The 23,858-nt window shown below is 47.2% G+C and overlaps 1 protein-coding gene across 3 annotated transcripts in view; it reads right to left on the bottom strand.

Moving 5' to 3' along the window:
- ARHGAP32 (Rho GTPase activating protein 32) overlaps positions 1 to 23,858 on the bottom strand; it is a 197,952-nt gene that overhangs the window by 96,570 nt on the left and 77,524 nt on the right. For all 3 annotated transcript variants that reach the window (XM_069876457.1, XM_069876458.1, XM_069876459.1), the window contains one exon: positions 9,940 to 10,026. In XM_069876457.1, the coding sequence (XP_069732558.1) occupies positions 9,940 to 10,026 (87 nt within the window). The remainder of the gene's footprint in view (positions 1 to 9,939; positions 10,027 to 23,858) is intronic.

Below are 23,858 nucleotides of genomic sequence, written 5' to 3'. Positions count from 1 at the left end.
TTTGCAGCCCACGCAGGACATAACTACTTTGGACTCTCTGTCCCATCTCTCCCAAGCGAATGGGCACTGTAATATCTCTATTACAAATGAACGCATGTCAAACTCTTCTATAAGGAATAAACATCACGACAGCTAAGAAAAACAGAAACATCTACCACAATCCTCCTCTCCTTTTGATTCTGAACCAAACCCAGCTCATGGAGAAGTTGTAAAACAAGTAAAATTGTAGACAAACTGCTCCTCTGCGCTGCATTTACACTTGCTTGGTTACAGGGCAGGATTCAGCGTCTCTTCAGAATCAAGCCAACTGTCCTCTTCAATTTGTGGCCGGGCCCAGCCTTGCCTAAAAAGCACCACACGACGATCAGCAGCCCTGCCAAAATGCATTACTTAGAGAAAGAAACCATAATCGCTATCCTGTCCTCTTGGATTTCAACAGTGATTTTCACTCTTGCTTCAGAGCTAAGGAGACGACAATTTGGAAACCAGTAGATTGATGTCTCTAATTCAGAGCTTGCTTTCTGAAGGCAAAACGCCCAAAGGACGCAACGTTAACAAACCACCACATCATTGTAAAAGCTTCTGTTGCTTAAAAACAACTTTCACAGCAGCCCATTGTGCGATATTGCATTTTATTCTGAGAAACAATTTTCCCTCTTGCTCATCATCCCTGCCCAGCCCAGGACTACCCTGACCATTCACGTCTCATGGTAGGCTCCATCACAGAGGAATGTCTGAAGGGCATGGGGAAGCAGCAGTTGCCTTAGAATCATAGAATCACCAGGCTGGAAGAGACCCACCGGATCATCGAGTCCAACCATTCTCACACAGAATCACAGAATCACAGAATAACCAGGTTGGAAGAGACCCACTGGATCATTGAGTGCAACCGTTCCCATCAAACACTAAACCATGTCCCTCAGCGCCTCATCCACCCGTCCCTTAAACCCCTCCAGGGAAGGTGACTCAACCCCCTCCCTGGGCAGCCTCTGCCAGGGCCCAATGACCCTTTCTGTAAAGAATTTTTTCCTAACGTCTAGCCTAAACCTCCCCTGGTGGAGCTTGAGGCCATTCCCTCTCGTCCTGTCCCCTGTACCTTGGGAGAAGAGACCAGCTCCCTCCTCTCCACAACCTCCTTTCAGGGAGTTGGAGAGAGCAATGAGGTCTCCCCTCAGCCTCCTCTTCTCCAGGTTGAACACCCCCAGCTCTCTCAGCTGCTCCTCTTGTTCTCCAGCCCCTTCACCAGCTTCGTTGCTCTTCTCTGGACTCGCTCCAGAGCCTCAACATCCTTCTTGTGGTGAGGGGCCCAGAACTGAACACAGTTACATCACTGCCTGCCCCCTTCCACAAATAACTGCACAGCAGCTCAGTCCAATGCAAGTCTGATGAACTGGTAGGCTGCTATCTTGTGGTGATCATTTCTGGATACCCCCTTTCCCCAGTAAATACCACCCTCAAATGAACTTGCCAAACCATTTCTCTACTTGAGGTTATAGCCGAAGCCATCAGCACAGCACACGACAAGCCTCTCTCTTTGGTTTGCTGAAGGGACAGCTTGAAATGCACTCAGTTTATGCTTGCTCAAGGCTGAAGAACGTGCTTTCACACAAGCACGTCCTTGACGGCGTTCATCTCTGCAGTGTTGCTCAATAAATAAATCACTCAATTCAAAATCCATGCACAGATAGAGCCCTGTGACTGCATCTCAAGCCTCTGGAGCCAAGGACAAGAACAAACCAAGCTGACCCTGCTTCTTTCACAATACATATTTAAATAGATTTTTAAAAAAACCAAAGAAACAGAGTGAGCCATGAAAGCAGAAATGAAATACCAATGCTTAAAAACTACACTTTTCATCTCTTGTTCCCAGTGGGCAGATTCCCCACGCAAGGCACTGAATCCACTCTGTGGCTGGCAGTGAAGGACAAGTCCCATCAGTAAGGGACTGAACCCCCCCAAGACACATGGATGTCACTACAGGTCAGGTCAGTGCTGCCCCTGGATGCCACCCTCCCGAGCAGCCCAGAAGACGACAGCCTTTTCATTCCATAGTCCCAAAGAGCACAAACGTACTGCAAATGGCCAAGGTGAGCATGTGGCACAACTCTTCCACCTTCTTGCTGGTGACTTGGTACCCAAAACTCCAAAATCAGGCAGTCATATCCTTTTCTTTAATGATTATTTCCACCACTGAGCTTGCCAGGGAAATCCAGGTGCCTTGAATGCTTGAAGACCCCTGCTTTGACACTGGGTATTTATTTGTAAAGACCCAGAAACTTTAAAAAACCTGACCACAGTCCTTTATGGATTGAATATTTTCAGCCTGTGTTTCCAGATGTTAACAGATATTGAAACCTCAGTCCCAGGCATTTCTCGGGAGGGGTGGGCTGGTTCACGTTAGGGAAAAGAAAGCAACTCCGATCCTTGTTTCCACAAGGCTAATCCATCACTTGATGTTCTGTGCTTGAGCGGTTGATCTTGGGTCATACGCTACACGCCCTCTGCTCTCAACAGCGATAAATAAAAATGATGTGACGATAGTAATGTGGATTAATAAAGAATGTATGAAGCTGGCAAGCAGTCTGATAAGTGCTGCTGGGCTGTTTTCAAAGCTTGGGCAATGCCAAAGTCTGCCAAGTTGCAGTGTCTGAAAAACCTGGGTCTGTTCCAGGCTTCCTGGAGGTTAACTGGTATCTGCAGGGAATGGAGAGAAGGTATTGAATTGCATCCAGTCTTTAAGAACTGCATAATTAACATCTATTGCTTGGTAGCTGTTATGCCAATACTGAAGGATAAATTCATTTATTAATTGGGGTAACAATCATTACGAAAAAGGATATGACTGACTGATCTTGGAGTTTTGAGTACTAAATCACCAGCAAGAAGATGGAAGACTTGTTCACTAATATTAGGTTGTACAAAGCAGCAGGCGCTATGAAATCAGAGCGTAGCCTCACAGTTTAGTGCATCCTCCTTCTATACCTGGATCTCAACCCAAGTATTCCACCATCCACGGGATGGATTTGGCTTTCATCCGTAGCAGGACTCATCCAGCAGCTCCATGGGCACTGGAGTTCAGGTGGAAGGCAGGGGTGAGAATGCATGTGTCAGGGCAGGAGATTGAAACAGGCACTGAACTTACTAATCAACAAAAGGACAGAGTAACTGCTGCTGTTTAGTAGAAACTAAACAAGAAAAGTTAACTATTTAAACAACAAAGGTAGAATCATAGAATCACTAGGTTGGAAAAGACCTCTGAGATCATCAAGTCCAACCATTCCTATCTGCCACTAAACCATGTCCTTAAGTACCTCATCTACTCATCTACCTCCAGGGAAGGTGACTCCGCCACCACCCTGGGCAGCCTCTGCCAGTGCCCAATGACCCTTTCCATGAAAATTTTTTTCCTAATGTCAAATCTGAACCTCCCCTGGCGGAGCTTGAGGCCATTCCCTCTCGTCCTGGCCCCTGTCACTTGGGAGGAGAGCCCAGCTCCCTCCTCTCCACAACCTCCTTTCAGGTAGTTGGAGAGAGCAATGAGGTCTCCCCTCAGCCTCCTCTTCTCCAGGCTAAACACCCCCAGCTCTCTCAGCCGTTCCTCATAAGGCCTGTTCTCCAGCCCCCTCACCAGCTTCGTTGCTCTTCTCTGGACTCGCTCCAGAGCCTCAACATCCTTCTTGTGGTGAGGGGCCCAGAACTGAACACAGGATTCGAGGAGCGGCCTCACCAGTGCCGAGTACAGAGGGAGAAGAACCTCCCTGGACCTGCTGGTCACACCGTTTCTGATCCAAGCCAAGATGCCACTGGCCTTCTTGGCCCCCTGGGCCACTGCTGGCTCATGTTCAGTCGCTGTCAACCAACACCCCCAGGTCCTTCTCCTCCAGGCAGTTTCCAGCCAGACTTCTCCTAGTCTGGAGCTGCTCAGGGTTGTTGTGCCCCAAGTGCAGGACCCGGCATTTGGCCTTGTTAAACCTCATGCCATTGGACTCAGCCCAGCGGTCCAGCCTGTTCAGATCCCTTTGGAGCCTCCCGACCCTCCATCGACACCTCCACCCAGCTTAGTGTCATCTGCGAATTTGCCAAGGGTGCATTCAGTGCCTTCATCCAGGTCATTGATAAAAACATTGAACTCAGCACTGAGCCCTGGAGAAAGGAGAGTCAAGTTAACACATATTCTGGCAACAGATTTTGCATTTGGTGGGATCCAGCTTGGATGCTCCACACAGACACATCCCATTAACAAAGATGAGACCAGCTCCTCTGTTCTTGTTTTCTTTTTAATTGTATATAAAACACACACTAATGCTGTGTGTGTGTGTGTGTGTGTGTGTGTGTGTGTGTGTGTAAGAGAATTTGGCCCTTAGCGTCACCTATGTAGAGAGCTGTAGGCTTTCACAGGAGGGATGTTAGTAGCCCTTACTCAGGAACTGTCCTCTAGGTGTTTGAGCTCCAATCACACAAGACCAAACAATTAATGTATTAAAGAACAAGTCCTCTAGACAAAAACCAATCATACAAATGGTTTTTGAGTGTTTGACTCAACTCAAAAAATCCTATTGCAAGTGATTTATGGTTTCAGGATGGACTGTGATGAGCAGAGAGAACCAGCAAACTGTATTGTGGACATCAGGGTAGTCCGAGTAAGACATTTGTGTCTCTGAAAACATATCCTACTCCTCTCCAACCACTCAGGATGAGGACTCCTGTCTCTTCTTCCTGCTTGGATCCCAGTTTTTCCTGGCATTCTCACCACTGCCCTTGAAGCACTTATTAATGCAACCACACTCCCAGCTGTGGAACACTGGGGTTGCCTTCAGAGTTCTGCACATCCTGGTGTCGAGACAGAAGATACTGAGCTGGAATCTCCTGCAGGGCAGAGCTGGGAGACACAAGTGGCAGACATTTGCGTAAATGCCTTCATCTTGCACCTCCGAGACCTCATTCTATCAATCAAAACAAACTCAACACAGACAGCAGTGGCTGCCCTGAACAAAAAACAGGAACAGGGCAGCACTGTGCATCCTGTACAACAAAGCCACGGGGCTCCAACAGCTGCCAGCAAGGGGTCTGCAAATGGGAACAGAAAAACGAACAGGCATGCTTGGGCCAGGAGAGTTTCCTGCTCCAAGAACAGTCTTAGAAATCGAGCTCAGCCACAGCAGAAAGTGGCTTCCTTTGCAGGACGTTGGCACCATCCCACTAAAAGCAGGGAACAAAGAGGTCACCAGTCAGGCTGTGGTTGAGGGTCTACCACGAGATCGAGATGTTTTTAAACATCCCTCAGGCCAGCACAGTCTGAAACTTTTGATTTCTACTGCCTGTCACTGCTATTCCATAAACCTACCCATGATATTGAAAACACACAGTCTGGGAGGGAGAATCATAGAATCCTTTGGGTTGGAAGGGACCAAAGCCCATCCAGTTCCACCCCTGTCATGAGCAGCGACACCTCCTGCTGGATACGGCTGCTCCAAGCCCCATCCAACCTGGCCTTGAACCCCTCCAGGGATGGGGCAGCCACCACTGCTCTGGGCAACCTGGGCCAGAGCCTCCCCACCACCACAATGGATATTCCTTCCTAATATCTAATCTAAACCTCCCCTTTTTCAGCTTCAAATCTCAGATTTTAAGCATTTGTAGATTGTTCAACCAAGTCTTCTTTCCATTCATCCATCCACTCATCCCTTCTTTTTCCACAGAAAGGGATTTTGTTAACATTTATTTTCATAATGGCAACCTTCCAACAGCAGTAACTGTACGTGTCCTGAAAGCAATCTCCTGAAAATGAATGAAAAACTTGGAAAAAAAAGAAAATCCACCTCCACTGCCCTAAAAAAAAAAACCCAACCGACCTCCCTGTCATCAGCTCTTTCCAATAAAATTTAAAGCCCTACAATAGTTAATTGCAGGTTATCATATTTAAATTTGTTCAAAGAAATCAAAAGAACCCAATCTTTCCACTTTGCTGAAACACTTCGAACAGCTGTTGATAAATTTCCATTTCTTCTTAAGAGGTGATAAACTGGATTAATTTTTTGAGGTCTCTAAGAAGAAAAGATGCTGAAAAGAGACTTAACTTCCCCCCGAAACCTCACACAAAGCCTACAACTCACGAGCTGACTCGCAGAAGAAACGTCTCACAAATACAACTCCAAACGGAACTCTTTTCAAACTTTATCTGGGAGGGTGTTGCAAAACAGGCATCAACCAATAATTCTCTTTGCACCACTGAAGCTGGGAGATGGGAAAGAGCAGGATAGAAGTTCCTTAGTGGCAATGAGGAACTGTACTCTGCCAAACACGGCTGAGATGGGCATTTAACAGAGTCTAATGTTCAGAAGCTTTGGTTTGTTGTCTGGAACGACAAAATAACTGTCTTTTCATGGACCAGATAACACAGATGGTATCTGCACAGCCCAAACCAGGCAAGGCACAGCAACATAAGGCATCCGACCCCAAAGCCAGGGCTTGTATCTTATTTCTCTAAGGCCTGTAACCTAAAATTGCCAGGATGGCCACTCTTCATCTGCCTCATGCTACCTGTTTCTGCAACAAATCACAAATGTCTTAAAGCTTTTAAACTAGAAGAATTTGTTTTCTTTTGGTCCATCTGAGAAATCAAGGCAATTTTTAAGCTGCCAAAGCAGAATGAACACGACTGCCAGGAGCATGTAACCAGCAGGGCAAAGGAGGGGATTCTGCCCCTCTGCTTTGCTCTGGTGAGACCCCACCTGGAGCTCTGCATCCAGTTCTGGAGTCCTCAGCACAGGAGGGACATGGAGCTGTTGGAGTGAGACTAGAGGAGGCCACCGAGATGATCCGAGGGCTGGAGCACCTGCTGTATGAGGACAGGCTGAGAGAGTCAGGGTTGTTCAGCCTGGAGAAGAGAAAGCTCTGGGGAGACCTTAGTGCAACTTCCAGTACAGAAACGGGCTCTAGGAAAGCTGGGGAGGGGTTCTTGATCAGGGAGTGCTGGGAGATGAGATCTTAGGGAGAAACGTTTTGCTGTGCCCAGGTTGCCCAGAGCAGGGGCGGCTGCCCCATCCCTGGAGGGGTTCAAGGCCAGGTTGGATGAGGCTTGGAGCCCCTGATCCAGTGGGAGGTGTCCCTGACCATGGCAGTGGGTTCAAACTGGATGATCTTTAATGTCCCTTCCAACTCAAACCCTTCCACGATTCTATGGTTCATATCCAAAAGGCAAGCAAAGTGAAAATTTTTATAGTCTTTTTTTCCTCCCTCCTTCAATACTTTTGGCCTGATACAGATACACCCTGCCAAAATCTCTCCCCGCCACACTATCATTCCATGAGCTATTTCACACCTCCCATTCAGTCCTAATGTGGAGCCAAATCCATCCAGACACCGCTGGTATCCAAAGCGTGACAGAATGGAATCTTTCCCTGGACATTAGGAGAGGCTGGGAGATGTCGGGGTGAAGTATCGCCACGGTAGAAATGATGCTCAGCTGTGCAGCTCCCTCCGTGCCTTTCTGTTCATTGGATCCAGATGCCACAAGTTCCTCAGCTTTGTATAAGAGAGACAGGGACACGGACTCACACGAGAGGGGAATTACAAATTTGGGGCAAGGCAGAAGGAGTACTTAAAAAAAAAAAAGGAAAAAAGACAAAAAAAAAGAAGGGAAAAAGAAAAAAGGGACTGGTTCTATGCCCATCCTTCAAAGGGAACTTTAAAAGAAGGTAACAGAGCTTCTCAGCAGCTGGGCATGGTTCACAGCTTCTGGGTCTTCTGGAGAGCAGCTCAGTTAAGTCTTGTGGCAAAGCCACATCATCTTTAGCCAGGGCACAGGACTCATCACGTTGTCCTCACGCAAATCAAATCTCTGCTCTGTACTCCCAGAAACATCCCTACAGAGCACCCGAGAGCCTGCCTGAAGCGTCAGAGCGGTTGCTGGAGATGGGGGCTGGCTTCAATCCATGCATCATCCATGCCTGGCACGCTCTGCACTGGGGATTTGCTACTCCAGGGGTTGTTCCTGCACAAACATGTTCTGTGGGGTTTAGGGACCCAATTCTACCTGACAGTGTCCATTAACCCTTAGAAATGTCAGTAGGGGAAGCAGGAGGATGAGAAGTGGTAGACTTCAGGCTTTGAGAGAAATTGGGGTTGTTCAGCCTGGAAAGGAGAAGGCTCTGAGGAGACCTTAGAGCAGCTTCCAGTGCTGAAAGGGGCTACAAGAAAGTTGAGGAGGGGCTGCTTACCAAGTCTTGTAGTGATAGGATGAGGGGCAATGGGTATAAAGTGGAGAGGGGCAGGTTTAGACTAGACATAAGGAGGAATTTCTTCACTATGAGAACTGGGAGGCCCTGGCCCAGGTTGCCCAGGGAAGTCGTGGCTGCCCCATCCCTGGAGGTGTCCGAGATCAGGTTGGATGGGGCTTGGGCAGCCTGATCCAGTGGGACGTGTCCCTGCCTATCACAGGGATGGGTTTTAAGGTCCCTTCCAATCCAAACTATTGTATATTGGCATTCCTGTAGGCCCACCTGGAACACTCAGGAGAGAATACAAGGCTCATCTCTGCATTAAGCACTGCCAAACAGGAGGACTCAAACTGTATCAGAATTCCAGCTTCCTTAAGTCCCCTGAAAACTCCAACTCTTGGTCACTGCGGGGACACAGACGCCTCCACTGTTAAACCTGGCAGTGCTCCTTGTTAGCTTGGCTTGCTTTGCTAAAACGTGGTTATTTTGTATGAAACTGGCTACAGCGGTGTTAGAGCAGTGCAAGCAAACTGCTCAGACACAGGCAGGTTTGAGATGCTCACCCGCAGCCTCTTCCCTCTCCCACTATTGTACCTGCACACATTAATACGTACACTTGCGTCCTTAAGGGCTGCCAGCAGAGAGGAGCTGCTTGCTGTGCCCCTATCACACTGAATACACAACTGTAGCTCAGATTCTGTCATGCTCCCCCTCCAAAGCAGGTCGGGATGTGTGCCCAGCCCTCCCAGAACTCCCTACACCAGTGTGCACGGAGTCAGGGTGGAGGAGCCGCAAACTCGCAGCCTGCCAGGCATGCACTAACATACAACCCCACAGCAAACCTTTCCCTACTCTACACAATCCAAACCTCATCTGCCTATTCCATACATTTCCTTTTAGTGCCAGAGAAACATCAGTAGAATCACAGAAAGGAGCTTTAAAAAGACAGAGACCACTGTGATTGCATTGACGATCAGCACAAATTGCTAAGACGGATGCTCCACAAGTGCCGGGATGAATCATAGAAGAACTGCTATGTTAAGCCCAGAAAAATGACCAGACAGGCATTAGCTCTCAGCTGAATTTGTCAATGCAGCTTCTCCTAGAAACAACAACCTCACTCAACCCATTAAAACACGATAACCTATCACGCGGCACGGGACGCAGCCACTATCCCCATATCGGCAGGCAGGGAATCTGTGGCACAAAGCTGCAGAGATCCCTGCCCAAAGCATTTTGATCACAGCAGCGGAGGCAGCAAAAGAATTCCATGAGAATCTGTGGATATAACTGGGAAGAGATCGCGAATCCCCATCCCCTGGCTGCCAGCAGCGTGTCTCCATCAGCACAAACACCAGCCAGAGCTCTCCCTCTCGTGCTTCCTTGGCCGCTGCACCCGGAGTGTCCGCGTGGCAGAGAACACTCCCCCCAAGCACGCTTGCTGGTGGCCCTAGGCTAATCCCTGCACAGCTCAGCACAAACCACAGCCAGGATTCTTCGCTGAACAGACTCCTTTTCTCCCCTAGATGCTCCTTTTCTCTCTGAAAATCAGCTCCCTGCAGGACCACAGACACCCTTCGGAGCACCAAGCGAGCGAGGAAGTGGAGACCCCCCGACGTGCCCCAGGAAAGCGTCGTGGTGGAGCATCAGGAGGCCGTGTGGTCAAACCCATCGCAACACCGACTGCGGAAGGAGGAGGGGAAGAAAATACGGCATTTACCTGACAGGAGATCTGTACAAGGTAGACCAGTTCCTTGGATTCACAGCCGTTCCTCGTTACTTCATTCTGTTCCTCCGGGAGCGAAAGCTACACCAAGGGAGCAGGGAGGGGTGGAGAGAAGGGAGAGAAAAAGAGCAGGTCAGTGAGCAGGGACAAGCCAGGCATGTAATAATGCATGAGGCACAACATTCACATCAACTTGCTCCAGACACGCTGGGTATTGGGGAATCGGAGAAGCACTTGTTTGCCTGGAGTTCTCAGCTAGAAAATATTCAGCATTCATGGCTTACACAGCCCCCCGCATGCCATCGGGTTTGGGCATCTCACCTGACAGCTTAAAAATAAAAACATAGTTGAAAAATAAAACAGTCATAGAAGGAAAACTGTTCAAGGCTGGGATCAAAACTCCAGCTTAGAGATCTCCAAAATTAATTGTTTAATGAAAATATGTCTATAAATATTCATGTATCAGATAAGTGATTCCCCCCCAGCTTTATTCATTTTTAGTTCATATGTTCAGGCAGACACTAGATAATAAAACACATCTCCTAATTTCAGTGTTGTCAGGCAATGCACCACAACAGAGAGCTTTATGGACCATTCATCACATGCAGAGTCATTAAACACAACGTCAGGATGTGCTTTTTTCAGAGCAGTGGTGAGAGATTTAACCGTGTCATTCCTGCCTTGACTAGTCTGACTACTAGTTCTGCTACTCCCACTACTCTTGGTACCCTGTGCTTCAAGAAGCTTATGTGGAACTGTCCTCTCTGGAAACAGAAATGACCAAGTGATCATAAACAAATCAACACTGTAAAGCAAATAAAGAAAGGAAATGTCTTCCCAGAAGTTGTTTTATTAATGGAAAAGAGATCTTTATTCAGAGCCCTGGGAACAGAAAACCATGGAACCCTCTCTTACAGGCGCACGGTATGGGACCACAGAATCATAGAATAGTTTGGATCAGAAGGAACATTAAAGATCATCCAGTTCCAACCCCCTGCCATGGGCAGGGACAGCTCCCACTGGATCAGGGGCTCCAAGCCCCATCCAACCTGGCCTTGAACACCTCCAGGGATGGGGCAGCCATAACTTCCCAAGCCAACCTGTTCCAGGGCCTCCCCACTCTCATGGGGAAGAAATTCCTCTTTATGTCTAGTCTAAATCTGCCCCTCTTCAGTTTATACCCATTGCCCCTTGTCCTATCACTCCAAACCTTTGCAAACAGCCCCTTCCAGGTTTCTTGTAGCCCCTTCAGGTTCTCGAAGGTCACTACAGGTCTCTCAGGAGCCTTCTCTTCTCCAGGCTGAACAACCCCAACTCACTCAGCCTGTCCTCATATGGGAGATGCTGCAGCCCTCACATCATCCTTGTAGCCTCCTCTGGACTCATTCCAACAGCTCCGCCTCCTTCTTATGCTGAGGATTCCACAACTGGACACAACACTCTAGATGAGGTCTCACAAGAGAGGAATAGAGGGGCAGAATCCCCTCCCTTGACCTGCTGGCCACGTTCTTTTGATGCAGCCCAGGATACAGTTGGCTTCTGGACTGTGAGTGCACTTTGCTGGGATGAGGGATTCAGCCTCTCCGCACACCCCCCATCACTGTTCTCCACACTCCTCATATGACGGACACTGAATTGCACTCCAATTGAAATCACTGCCTCACTTGCCACAAGAGTTATTCGCTTTCTTTATTAAGCAAAAATTATGTCAACTTAAAACCAGAAAGCATTGAAGAGGAGTTCAAGCTTTTTTACACCAAGCTAAACAACACTTTCTCCCTTGGAAAACATATACAGAAAAATTTAAGTCTGTAAAAAAAATCACAAATTAGCTTATACCAACAAATCTCCACAAAAAAATGAAAGCAGAAAGGAACATAAGAGTGAGGAGAAAAATCATAAATTGCTGTATTTTTATGAATGTAAGCAAGAGAAAATCAGAAGCACGTGATCGGAGACATGCACCTCACGCAGAAGGGGGTGACGCTAGGCAGAATTTGCTTGCATATAAATGATCATCAATATCCAGAGCAAATGTAACTTTGCATTTTGCCAGTGTCTCTCTCCTCTTTCCTCTCTGTAAGGGAGTTGCAGAGCACACAGACTCAGTGCTCTTCCGGCACCAGACATAACCACATGAATACTAATTTCTTTTCTGACAGTTGGATATGGGATTGCAGATAATTAACAAGATTTCTGCACCAAAGAAACTCTTTGGATTTCCATAATTTATTATATAAATTATATACGAAGCACTGAGGGACATGGTTTAGTGTTTGATAGGAATGGTTGGACTTGATGATCGGGTGGGTCTCTTCCAACCTGGTGATTCTATGATTCTATGATACTCTTGCAGTTGAAACCCAGCCCAGGTCACCTCCCTTTGGATACTGCCCTCACTCCATCACAAATCCCTCAGGTACCACTGCAGCTCCTCCTGCATTGCCTTCTCCACACACACACAGAGGCTTCCGGACAGCCTCCCGTTCTACCTATAAACTCTCCCTTCAGAGTGAGCTTTCTGCTGCTAAGCTTGCCAGAGGGAACTTCAAGGACCGTGCATGCTCACAGCCTCTGCAGCCAGTGCTCCATACAGACCCTCTCTTTCAGTGCCAATCCAATCTCTTCAGCGATGGGTCTCAACCACCACCCTGGGCAACCTCTTCCAGTGCCTGAAAACCTCTCAGTGAAGACACTTTTCTGTTGTCTAATCTGAACCTCCCCTGGTCCAACTCGCATCAGGGGAGGATTCCCTCACATCCTACTATTTGTTACTTGGGAGAAGAGACCAACACCTACCTCACTATAGCCTTCTTTTAGGTAGTTGTAGGCAGTTAAAAGTTTGTATGAGGGACTTTTCCATGTGTGTAACGGAGTAGCCAGGTGCCACTGATGTGATTAAATACTACCATGATGTACTTCTGCATTGCACGTCCCCCCCACCCACTTTATCATAGAATCATAGAATCACTCGGTTGGAAAGGACCTACTGGATCATCAAGTCCAACCATTCCCATCAATCACTAAACCATGTCCCTCAGCACCTCGTCCACCCATCCCTTAAACCCCTCTAGGGAAGGTGACTCAACCCCCTCCCTGGGCAGCCTCTGACAGTGCCCAATGACCCTTTCCGTGAAAGATTTTTTCCTGATGTCAAGCCTGAACCTTCCCTGGTGGAGCTTGAGGCCATTCCCTCTCGTCCTGTCCCCTGTCACAGGGGAGAAGAGCCCAGCTCCCTCCTCTCCACAACCTCCTTTCAGGTAGTTGGAGAGAGCAATGAGGTCTCCCCTCAGCCTCCTCTTCTCCAGGCTAAACACCCCCAGCTCTCTCAGCCTCTCCTCGTAAGACTCGTTCTCCAGCTCCCTCACCAGCTTTGTCCTTTGCTATCATCATCCTTTGCTATCAAATTTCACACTTAAAGTGCTCCTAAGCTGTGAAGCTAACAGTCAATCAAAAATCCATACCAAAGCATGAAATAACAGAATGCAAATGGATGGTTGGAGATGTTTTCCCCATTTGCCAGGGAAGACTCATAGAATAGAATAGGTCAGCTTGGAAGGGACCTTAAAGATCATCTAGTTCCAAGAGGGAGCTCCGGTTCAGTTCAACGTGGGTTTCCTACTCAGAGAAAAAGTTTCTTCCCTATATTAACTCACAATGCAATTTCAGGCTTTGTGCTCCTCCAGTCTGGCAGTGCTCAGGGACAGCACCACGGGCCCCACCGCGCTCCGGCAGACTCTGCCCACCACAAAACCCATCAGCCAAGCAATGACAACGCCACAGACGGAGGCAGCAGCGCCCTCAACACAGTCAAGGTTGGATTCTGCGCCTCACAGCATGGCGGAGAGTAAGGTACAGGTCAGGTTAAAACAAAGGCTGAACTGCATCACCTCTGCTCTGACACATACTGTCATTTAAACAAGTTTGGACTTATCTCAAGCCAGGTCTATACGCAAACTCTCCAGAAATAGCAAGTGAATCACCTGTAGGCGTGAAGTTCATGTGTGTAGGATGACTACAGTACAGCAAGCTTTTCATGTGAAGGAGTGTACCTGCCTCAGAATTAACATACTGACAGTCATCTTCTCCACACCCACATAGTTACCTTCCACTGCAATGCTGCCGAGCACCCCATTTAAACAAACTCACTGCACAGAGAAGTGACATTTTATATCCATTGTATTGCCCTGCCTGTGTGCAACTGTCTTATTCCAAAATAAAGCTATAAAAGCTACCCGAACGTCTGCTCCCACAGCCTCAGCCTACCAAGGGACAGAGAGAGCAGAGCTGTTCACACAGCAAGACCTCTTGGTTCTATCCCATAACCTAACTGTTCTCTTCTGCGTTGGAAGGTCAACATTCACTTAAATTCCCTGTTCCTCATGTGTCACGTTTCGCTCTGATAATAATGCTCTTTGTAAAACCGTGGATGTCACGATGTTTAAGAGCCTTTCCTCCTGCAGCATCCCTCATGAGCATCCTGGAAGCACAGGCACACCTGGGTCTGATTTGAACCAACAAAGCAAAAAACCTCTCTTGAACTTAATAGGCTCTGAACACGACTCACAGGCAGAATCTGGTTGACTCCAAATTGGGAATTTTATTTTGAGCTTCTTAAAGGACAGAGCAAAGGCAGCAGGGTTTCAAGGATACCCCGTAACAGTTTCATAGTGTATGACCAGAGACAGCTAAAATCATCTGCAAATAGCATCCATGGCAGCTGATCAAAGCATATGTACGGCTTGATAAAGAACATGAAATGCTCATTTTTCACATTCAAAATAGCCATGAAACTTCCTGAACTTGATAACAAACTACAATACATTAGGTTCTGTTAGGTTCATTTATTACTGACATACATGTACTTAGCTAACACAAGCAGTTATGAGTGACTGCATCAACTTACGGCACCCTAAACTTTTCAGAAGCCACATCTTATGATACCCAAGGAAAGCCTCAAGGATGGTTCTGTGGAAGCATCACACTTCAGCAGGCGTATGGATAACACAGGGTGCTGCAAACGTTATGTCAAGGCATCTTTGAGTCTGTGAGCCCCCCCGCCTGCCTTTCTGCACACCCCAAAGCACTGACGAGTGCATTAAATCCTGGAGCAGGCAGGGAATTTCTCCGCTACCAGCAAACGCACACATCACCACTTTGGGTGGCTGCCTGGCAAGCACCATGGTCCCTAACAAAACAGTTTGTCAAAAGAGGGGAAACGCTAATAAACCAAGTAACAGGGAAGGTCTCCAGGAGCACAAGGCCAGCAAAGAAGGAATCAGCATCTCACATTATCAGTTCACTCTGATAGGAACAGTTTCACGTCCATAACCTGAAAGACAAATCAAGCTGCACACTTGATTCCTATACAGTTTTGGCACCAAGAGCAGTGCTTGCCAGCCAAGCTTTTTTAATGGTATATAGAGGCAGGATAGGTTAAAAACGCCTCTCATGCCTGTGGTCTTCCACTGCCTGAGAAAAAGCAGCTCATCTCCAATGAGCTGAGATGCAGACAGTGATTATAGAAGTCTGTTGCAGAGGATGATATATTGGTTACTCCTCTTGCAATGATAAACAGCACCAAAGCAAACAGGAGAGTGAGTTACGATAGGGCATACACAGAAGTCTAACTCAAAACCTTGGTAGTTCTACAGAGCACAAGTCTGTACGTGTGCATGGGTCTTCCAGAACACAGGTTAATCACAGAATCATAGAATGTTTGGGTTGGAACAGACCCTAAAGTCCATCCAGTTCTAACTCCCCTGCCACTGGATCCAGTTGTTCCAAGCCCCATCCAACCTGGCCTTGAACCCCTCCAGGGATGGGGCAGCCACCCCTGCTCTGGGCAGCCTTGTCCAGGGCCTCCTCACCCTCACAGCAAAACATTTCTCTCTAAGATTTTATCTCAATCTCCCCTCTTTCTGCTTCAAACCATTCCCCTTGCCCTATCCCTATATTCCTTGATAAAGAATCCCTCCCCGGCTTCCCTGTAGGCCCCCTTTCAGTACTGGAAGGGTTAACAAGAACAAAACAAACCCTCATCTCTCCTCTAAACAGGGCTTCGGAAGCTCCCTTCTGCTTCCCTCCAAGAATAATCCTCACATCAAACTGGCAGATCTGCACAGCAAGTAGTTTGTTCCCCTGGATCTCCACAATTTCAACCTGGGAACCTGCCTGGAAGGTGCACGGGACCTGCCACGTTCCCTGCATGGGATCCAAAACCCAAGGGCTAGTGACTGCAGAGAGGACTTCAACGAGAGCAGAAGCAGCTTTGTAGTGGCCCTGTTCCATGAGCGTTTCACTTGTCAGTGTGACCACAGGCAGAAAAGTAATGAAAGATACAACTTCGGAGGTTCTTGCTATCATTTTTCTGCTTTATACCACAGTGGAACAGTCTTGTGAGCTTCTCTAGCAAATGAAAAGAACTTCAAAACAACATTTTGCCAAGCCCAGGACTGTTGACTGCTAAATTAAAGTGCCACATCCTCACCAGGTAAGAGCTCAGTTTGCTTTGCAAAGATAGTGGGGCTGTGTCTGCTCCTCCCAGCCGTGGCTCTGATGCTCAGGTATCAAAGACAGCTCCTTTAGAAAGCTTTGGCTTCCAATTCCTTGTTTCCCTTCTTCGCCAAGTGACATTAATGCCACCAACCAGCTCTCTTGAGGGAAGGATAACCTGTGCAGAGCTGGTGAAGCGTATGTTTGATTTGTCTCTTAACTTATTTCAACTTCTTCTTCATAAATACGTGAACACTTCATCTCCCTCGCACTCTGCTTCTTGGGAAGTGAGTAACACCAGGCTGCTGGTGGACAGCAGGCACACACTGACTTAAAGAGGTTACAAGAGCTTAGACAAAGCTGTCCTATATGTTTGATACCAAAAACTTGCCTTGCTTCCAATGACATAACTCATTTTGCAGTGTGTTACCTACAGCTTAAAACTTACCTGCAACTAGAAAAGATTTAAAGAGTAAAAGAACAGAAAAAAACAAATTTGCCTCCTGTGGAATTTGATTTAAGGTTAGATATTAACGTGAAAGGCGTTAAATAATTAGATGATAATTACAGAATGAAAACTACAGGCTAGGAAAATATGTTTAATTCCTTTTCCCTTCAAAACTTCTCCCTATCTGTTTTCAAATTGAAGGAGCAGAATCATCTCTCCCGAAGTCCAAACCTACTGACAATATTTGTGCTTTGAGTAAACCTGTCCTCTGCAAAACGATCTCAGGTCAGCAGTGTAGAGCCTCCACTGACTGGGACACCCAAGAAAGACCATGCTAGTGAGCAGCAAAAGCCTGTGGAATAACTCTTCCCACCTCTTGGAGTCTATTTCAGTATTTCACACAGCATCTTCCAGTTTCTTACCCAAGTTACTCTGAAAACAATGCATGGATTGAAGCCAGCAGAAAGGCAAAACAGTTCACAGCTTACACATCACTGTCTTTGCACAGGGAGGACTGAGTCTGCAAGAAGTCTCAGAGACACTGTAAGTAGATGATTGATGCGATATTAAACCACAGGAAGCAATTCCAGGCTTTTCCAGCAAAATGTAAGCACAATCACACACACTGAGCTGGTCAGACACATCCTTGGCATCTCAAGCCAAGATGCCAACAGAAATCTGCCTGTCCCTGACCCTAGGCAACAAGAGCACCTGCCGAGGGGTTCCTGAACACACCACACACCGTCCTGCCCAGGACCTGCTCTGATCTGCACACATTAAGTGCGATATGGGCATGAGCACCATAAAACCTGCCGTGAAGCAACAGACAAGATGCGTTATCTGTGCATAACTCAATGCAAATGCACATTCTCACCAAGTGGCAAATGCATTTCATGGCCAATCAAAGAAATTAAATACATAAAATGAAAACAGCTGCTCTCAACAGATTAAGAGATATTGCAATACTTCATAATGTTTAAGTTATTAGAAGTTTGCTATAAAGCATAAAGAAGGTAAGCCTTTCACTTTATTGTAGAATGGTTTGGGTTGTGAGGGACCTCAAAGCCCATCCAGTTCCACCTCTGCCATGAGCAGGGACACCTCCCACTGGATCAGGTTGCTCTAAGCGCCATCCAACCCAGCCTTGAACACCTCCAGGGATGGGGCCTCCTCTGGACTTGCTCCAACATGTCCATGTCCTTCCTGAGCTGAGGACTCCAGAACTGGACACAGGGCTCCTGGTTGGGTCTCACGAAGCGGAGCAGAGAGGCAGAATCCCTCCCTTGCTCTGCTGATCCCACTGGTTTGGACGCAGCCCAGGACACGTTTGGTTTCTGGGCTGCAAGTGGCCTTGCTGGCTCACGTTGAGCATCTCACCCAACAGCAACCCCAAGTGCTTCTCCTCAGGGTTGCTCTCAATTCATTCTCCACCGAGTTGGTATTGTGCTTGCAATTGTCCCAACCCACGTGTTAGAACCTTGTTCTTGTTCTTGCTGAACTCCATGAGGTTCACATACACCCACCTCTCAGGTCTGTCCGGCCATGACCCCACACACCCAGCTCAGCATCCAGCTCCGTGGCCTAGGCAGGACAAAGAGGTCACGGCAGATTCGAGCTCCCCAGCATGGAAACACGGCAATGAATCCACCTCACAGACAAGCATAACCTTCGGCAGGTTCCACCTCAAACCCTGTGCACATCTGTAGAACTCTCTCAGGGAGAGCGAAGATGGCAAGAATGCTCAAGCGTCTCTTGCCAGGAGTTTTAAGTCAGTGGAAAGGCTGATGCCTTTCCTGGCAGAGGATGTGTCATTGTTCCAAGGAAACCTGGTAATCCTTTCACGTTTTTCCGAGATGGAATTTAAGGTTAACTCCCCGGCAAACTCCACCAGACAGACGCAACTGAAGTTTCTTCTGCTCAGACCAAGCTGCAGCAAAAGCTCACTAACTTTCCAAACCACTATTAAATCTGATAATACTGTCAGAAAAAATTAGGAATGGACTTGTTTTTTCTCCTTTGTAAACCACCCCACTTATAAAGTCTCCTTGATGCCTGCCCGCTTGTTAATTTACGATGTTTGTGCAGTTTAGCAAATCAGACGAGGGAAAAACCACAGGACAAATGCCACCTTCATGCATCACTCTGGAATGTATGGATTGGGTGAAAAGTATGTCTGATGGCCAAGAGCAAGAAACATGAGGCTGATTTTCCTGTGAAATATTGCTGTGCTTTATAAAAAAAACCCCAAAAAACACAACTTCTACAACCCAAATATCCTTGGGGTAAATCCTGAAGAAATTAAAAGTCTTAATACTGATCAACACTTGGAGACACGGACTCATTGGGCAACTAGCTGGGGAAGGGGCTGGAGAACAAGTCTTATGAGGAGCAGCTGAGGGAACTGGGGCTGTTTACTCTGGAGAAGAGGAGGCAGAGGGGAGACCTCATTGCTCTCTGCTGCTCCTGAAATGAGGATGGAGTTGGTCTCTTCTCCCAAATAACAAGCGATGAGATGAGAGGAAATGGCCTCGAGTTGAGCCAGGGGAGGTTTAGATTGGGTATTAGGGAAAATTTCTTCATGGAGAAGGTTCTCATGCACTGGAAGAGGCTGCCCAGGGACATGGTGGAGTATCCACCCCTAGAGGGATTTAAAAGATGAGTGGATGAAGCACTCGAGGATTTGGTTTGGTATGGTACACATGCAGTTGGACTTAATGACCAAAAAGGTCTTTTCAAATCAAATGATTCTATGATTGTAAGAAAATGCTTTTATCACCTCTCTTAGTGAGGGTATTTTCTATTAGGAAGCGGGAGTTATCATGCAGTTAAATATGGAATTAAATTACCCCAGTGATTCAAAACATCACTTGATCTTCATTTAGCCGAGCCCATTACTTATATCAGTTTGTCTTGTAATGGGTCACCTTCCAGGCCCTGTTTTTGATCTATTTGAAGTCATTATTTTATTATATTTGAAATTTTAGGTCAGCAAATCTTTTTACATACGGAAACATTTTGTAAGTAATTGCTCTGAAGCATAAATTTATTTATCTGCCCTCTTTTCTTTTTCTCTCCAGATTTATCTTGCTAAATGTATTTATTATACTCCCACACAGCTCCCTGTCTTCTCTTGCTTTCTCCTTTTCATATTGAACAGCAACTTCAGAGCAGGAAAGAAACATTTCCGACAGGGGTGTTGGAACTGTATGATCTTTAAGGTCCCTTCCAACCCAAACCATTCTATGATTCTATGGCAGCATCTTCTTTACCCAAGCATAAATATCCTGAAGTCACGATGAAAGAAAGTAAAGACAAGAAAGACATGATTAGAGAATATTTCTATACCTGAAACTCCATTTCTTCCCCGCTATTTGAAATTACCCCTTTGAAATATCAAAAGCGGTACCCAAGAGCAGCAAAACCATCACATGGAGCTCAACAAGACAAAGAAGAAAACACATCTCCGATAACACCGCACTCTGAGCTAACCGCAGAGTGACAAAATCCCTCGCGGCACGTCCGAACTGCGCAGAGCACGGCCCATTATCCATCATCTCCAGACAATCAATGAACATCAAAGGCCTGCGCACTCAACTGCCATCACTGCTGGGGTAAAAGGCTGGCACGCAAAGTTATTCCAGGGCGTTGAGTCTTCATGCAGTCTTCATGAGCCAGCAGTGGCCCAGGTGGCCAAGAAGGCCAATGGCATCTTGGCTTGGATCAGAAATGGCATGGCCAGCAGGGCCAGGGAGGTTCTTCTCCCTCTGGACTCGGCACTGGTGAGACCGCTCCTCGAATCCTTTGTTCAGTTCTGGGCCCCTCACCACAAGAAGGATGTTGAGGCTCTGGAGTGAGTCCAGAGAAGAGCAACAAAGCTGGTGAGGGGGCTGGAGAACAGGCCTTATGAGGAACAGCTGAGAGAGCTGGGGGTGTTTAGCCTGGAGAAGAGGAGGCTGAGGGGAGACCTCGTTGCTCTCTACAACTACCTGAAAGGAGGTTGTGGAGAGGAGGGAGCTGGGCTCTTCTTCCTAGTGACAGGGGACAGGATGAGAGGGAATGGTCTCAAGCTCCACCAGGGGAGGTTCAGGCTGAACGTTAGAAAAAAATATTTCACGGAAAGGGTCACTGGGCACTGGCAGAGGCTGCCCAGGGACGGGGTTGAGTCACCTTCCCTGGAGGGGTTTAAGGGACGGGTGGACAAGGTGCTGAGGGACACGGTTTAGTGATTGATGGGAATGGTTGGACTCGATGATCCAGTGGATCTCTTCCAACCTGGTGATTCTATGATTCTATGATTCAGTTCTGTACAGTGTGCATGATACAACTGCAGCTGTGATGCTACAGATGAATTCTGCCCACGACACTGTTCAACTTTGTATTTGGACACTGAAATTCAACTCAAACACGGCAAAAAGGCAAAGTGTCCAAAGACACCCTGGTTTCCCCTATGTATGGAGGCAGAGTACAACAGAACACATCCCTGGAACACAGGAGGAGGATGCTAGCAATACAGGTGAATTAAATGCTGGCTTAAATTCTCCTCCTAGCAGACACAAGACACACCAAACCGCAGGTGTACGTGGAAGGTCGGATTTTATGCAAGTGCAAGCAATAAGCAAATGTAAAAGGTTGTGGGATGTGTATTATGCCTGGAGTTACTTTCAGAACTATTTTAAGCTGGCAAATCACATGAGACATTTTTTTCCTATAGAAGCCTGATTATTCAGCAGTCACCATCCCTTTGACTGAGCTTCACCTTCAAGATTAATAAATCCTAATGTCACGTATAAACATGCACAGCTAAAGAAAAGGGCAGATACTCACTGCACAGCAGGTCCTTGAGACGTTTTAATCACACTGGGTGCAGTAATAGTTCCATAGGTTTAGTTCATTACTGTGTTTTTAATCCAAGCTTCCACGGAGGTCACGCACGCGTGCTGCGCTTCCTGGTACTTCTGAGAGAGGCTGGGACAGCTGCGACACTCCTCAAGCTCCTTCGCAAAGCAGAACTATTCATAGAATGGTTTGGATTGGAAAGGACCTCAAAGCCCATCCAGTTCCGTCCCTGCCATGGGCAGGGACGTCTCCCATGGGATCAGGGGCTCCAAGCCCCATCCAACCTGGCTTTGAACACCTCCAGGGATGGGGCAGCCACAGATTCCCTGGGCAACCTAGGTCAGGACCTCCCTACCCTCACAAGAAAACATTTCTCCATAAGATCTCATCTCTATCTCCCCTCTTGCAGCTTAGAAGTCATTGAGGACGACTTTAAAGACAGAGGGGAGAACGCTGGGCACTCATGCTGCCTGGAAGATGAGCAACAGAGCTCCTGTGGAGTGTCTGCCTTCCGCAGCTTCTTCAACACCCGAGTCTTCCACAAGGGTCTCGCAGATGGCATCACTTACAGATGGCAGAAAAAAAGGGGCATCTCATTAAATCTGCTGACTCTTGGATTTGCCACCTGATTTAGAGATTGGTTCCAGAACGCTCTGCATGAAGAACTTTTTCCTAATGTCCAACCTAACCCTCTCCTGGCACATCTTCCTGCCACTCCCTTGGGTCCTATGAGCAAGAGGAGATGGAAGGCAGTTCCTCATGAAATCTGCCTTTCCAGCCTCACACACCATTTTGGATCAGTGGATCCTCCCCACATCGCACTATCCATGCTAGACTGCTGTTGGAATGCTGCTCTCAGACATGAAACACAGTGAGATGTAGTTCATAGCTCTCTGAAGATGAAATCAAGAGTAACCTTGAGAGCATTTGACTCTTGCTGCAGTCAGAAACGCGCAGCTTGGGAAGTTCTCACTTTCAACCCCTGATTCCAGGATGAGCTGCCAGCGCAGGCAGCTGATGTATATGCTGCTGGGGTTTGTTTGTTTTATTTCTTAAGCTAAGTCTATTTGATGCTTAAGCTTGTCGAGACATAAACTTGCAGGGAACTGTATCAGTGAAGTTTTTCCCAGATTTCCATGTATTTGCTGCAAATGTTTCCTCATGTGGCCTCACCCCATTATTCCTTCTAAATGTGCAAGAAGGTCAATCATCAGAAGCAATGAAATATTCATACAAACTCCTTAGATGCAGCCTTTGGGGACTCCATTAAGCAAAAACAACTTCTTAGGGTCTGAAAACAGGATGTTTTCATGAAGTTAAAGGATCTGATGTTATTAAAACCGAACTAAATAACACCTGCTCCGTGAGGCTGCATGCAGAGCGGTGCCTTGAGCTCCTGATGACTGACAGAGAGGCCGTAACATCCTGGAACGCTCTACAACCTGGACTTGCTACCTGTGGGTTTTCAGGTTGGAATTCAGTGGGTTTGGCTTTAAAGCTCTGTCTGAATTGACTGTTAAGAAATTTCTTCACTCCGTGCATTCCAGGCTATAGAAATAACAGCCAGGAGAGAAACCAGACCTGATACCTTATCAGCACTAGAACTTCTTACATTAAAGCCACCAGGCTGAAAACTGCTTTTCGCTTTAGTTGGGTGAAACCTGGATTGTCTGGCTCCTTCGTATGAAGCAGAATGTCTCACTTGTAATGAAATTTAGAAAGACGTGGGAGAAATACAGAACTACGACAAGATTTGCCTCATAGATTTCTTTCCTGCATGGATTTTTGCATCCATTATGACCTCATTTTCTTCTCTTTTTCTCATGGGGGAAACTACTTCCAGTCCCTGGAGTTTCAGAAGACAGCAATGAAACACGACACTAAGCGGCGCCTTGCAAACAAATGTTTGCTGTGGACACAGGGTGGTTGTGCTTTTGCCAGACATACACCAGGGTAATAAGTTCCACATGGTGACAACATGGAAAGTCCCTGCACCCTCTAACTGTGGCCACAGTTGAGGAATCATTGCCAGAAGTGTATCTCAGAGTACGGATGGGTGCAGGCAATGGGGTTCCTCCCGCAAGCTCATCCTCAAGGGAGCTCATTAAGCCATCCCCACCACCACGTCACCAGG

The sequence above is a fragment of the Phaenicophaeus curvirostris genome, chromosome 25 (assembly GCF_032191515.1).
Source record: "Phaenicophaeus curvirostris isolate KB17595 chromosome 25, BPBGC_Pcur_1.0, whole genome shotgun sequence".
Taxonomy (NCBI): domain Eukaryota; kingdom Metazoa; phylum Chordata; class Aves; order Cuculiformes; family Cuculidae; genus Phaenicophaeus; species Phaenicophaeus curvirostris.
The sequence above is the reverse complement of the archived record's forward strand: the minus strand, read 5'-3'. Positions and strand labels throughout refer to the sequence as shown.